The following is a 1,625-nucleotide window of genomic DNA, read 5'->3' as shown; positions in this document are numbered from 1 at the left end:
TACTATTTTTCAAAATTTTTAATTAATGGCAAAAAAGTTTTATAATCAGCAGTGTCTTAATGTTGGTACCTGTACAGTATTGCTATATAAGCTGCAAACTGAATTTAGAAGTTATTTATTTAACCTGCATGTAATAAGAAAGCTTGGAGCCTATGGCGCACATGCAAGCTTTTACTTATATCCTTGTGACAACAGCCAATGTATATTATATTGCTTTGCAAAAAAAAGTAATGGGGAAAAATTTTAAGAAAAGGCTTCAGGTAAAAAAAAAAAGACAATACACACCTGGTTATAATTTATCTGTGCTGTACATTCTTAAAATAAATTGAGTTAGCAAATGCATAGAATGCCCATGTTACTTGTACATTATACACAGTACGTAACAGTCTTTACTTTTTTTTAGAGGACGGAGTTAATTAATGGAGTGCAAGTGCCACTGATGCTACTTGGAGATCCTGCTTATCCTCTTCATCACTGGCTAATGAAAGGCTTCCCTGTCAGGGAAAACATTACGAGAGAACAGCGAAGGTTTAATTACAGGCTGTCTAAAGCACGGATGGTGGTTGAGAGAAGCTTTGGGATGCTGAAAGGGAGGTGGAGATTGTTGATGAAGCGTAATGACAGTGCTTTGAGAAATATCTCCCATATGGTGCTTTCATGCTGCATACTCCACAACTTCTGCATTGAAGAAGGGGAGGTGTACAACCCAGAGTGGGATAACGTGGTTGAGGACAATCCACTACAACAGCCACAACCCCAAGAACCAAGACCCCAGGCAAATCCAACCGGGAATGAGACACGTGAAGCATTAGTGGGCTACTTTCAAAATCAGTAACCTGTGCACTATTACTCGCCTTGTAGTGGTATTCTGCAAACGCTATCTAGTTACTCGCGAGAACATTTGTTGCACCTTTAGCAGACAATGGACTCTATTTTAGGTACATGTATAATGTATCATAAAATGTACATACAAAATGTATCTGTAAATATTTTTTATTTGTTTGCTGTAATCTGTATTATATTGTGAATTACACTAGTACTCTTTCAGTTTGAATTATTGTCAATAGTATGTTTTTAATAAGCTGACTTCTTTTCACACTAAAATATAATGAACATGAAAAACTATATTTAAACTATACATCAATGTTTATTCCAGATAGATACAAGTTAAAAATGAAATTATAATAACATACAATACAGCATAAAAAAAGCTACACTACCTGCCACGATGTAAAAAGGTAAAAAAAAATTAAAGTATTTCCATGTCGGTTAAAAAAAAAAAAGAAATGACATTAATCTCAAAATAAAGTAGCATATTTAAAATTAAATAACATAAATAGTTGTGTGATGAACCCAAGCAAGAATGAAATGAAATCATGAACATACTATACAGCATACAAGACGGCATAAACAACAACACTACCTACCACAGCTAAATGTACAATGTATCAAAGGTAAAATAGGAAAATTAAAATATTTTCATGTCTGCTGACAAAAAAAATTTAATGGTAAAATAAAGTGGCACATTTAAAATTAAATTAATAAAAATAATTGAGTAATGAACGAAATAAAATCATGACCATACTATGCAGCACACAAGACGGCATAAAAAAAAAAATTTGAAT

General features: G+C 32.9%; 1 protein-coding gene across 1 annotated transcript; it reads left to right on the top strand.

The window, feature by feature from the left end:
* Nucleotides 1–403: 403 nt before the first annotated feature.
* Nucleotides 404–1,054, top strand: LOC117112117 (putative nuclease HARBI1; the record flags this gene model as incomplete). The annotated part of the gene is made up of 1 exon (XM_033255169.1): nt 404–1,054. A coding segment is annotated over one exon (432 nt), but the record flags the coding sequence as incomplete, so codon positions are not given.
* Between the last annotated feature and the right edge of the window lie 571 nt (nt 1,055–1,625).

The sequence above is a fragment of the Anneissia japonica genome, unplaced genomic scaffold, assembly GCF_011630105.1.
Source record: "Anneissia japonica isolate Jap-2015-1 unplaced genomic scaffold, ASM1163010v1 scaffold39087_len1637_cov163, whole genome shotgun sequence".
Lineage (NCBI taxonomy): Eukaryota > Metazoa > Echinodermata > Crinoidea > Comatulida > Comatulidae > Anneissia > Anneissia japonica.
The sequence above is the reverse complement of the archived record's forward strand: the minus strand, read 5'-3'. Positions and strand labels throughout refer to the sequence as shown.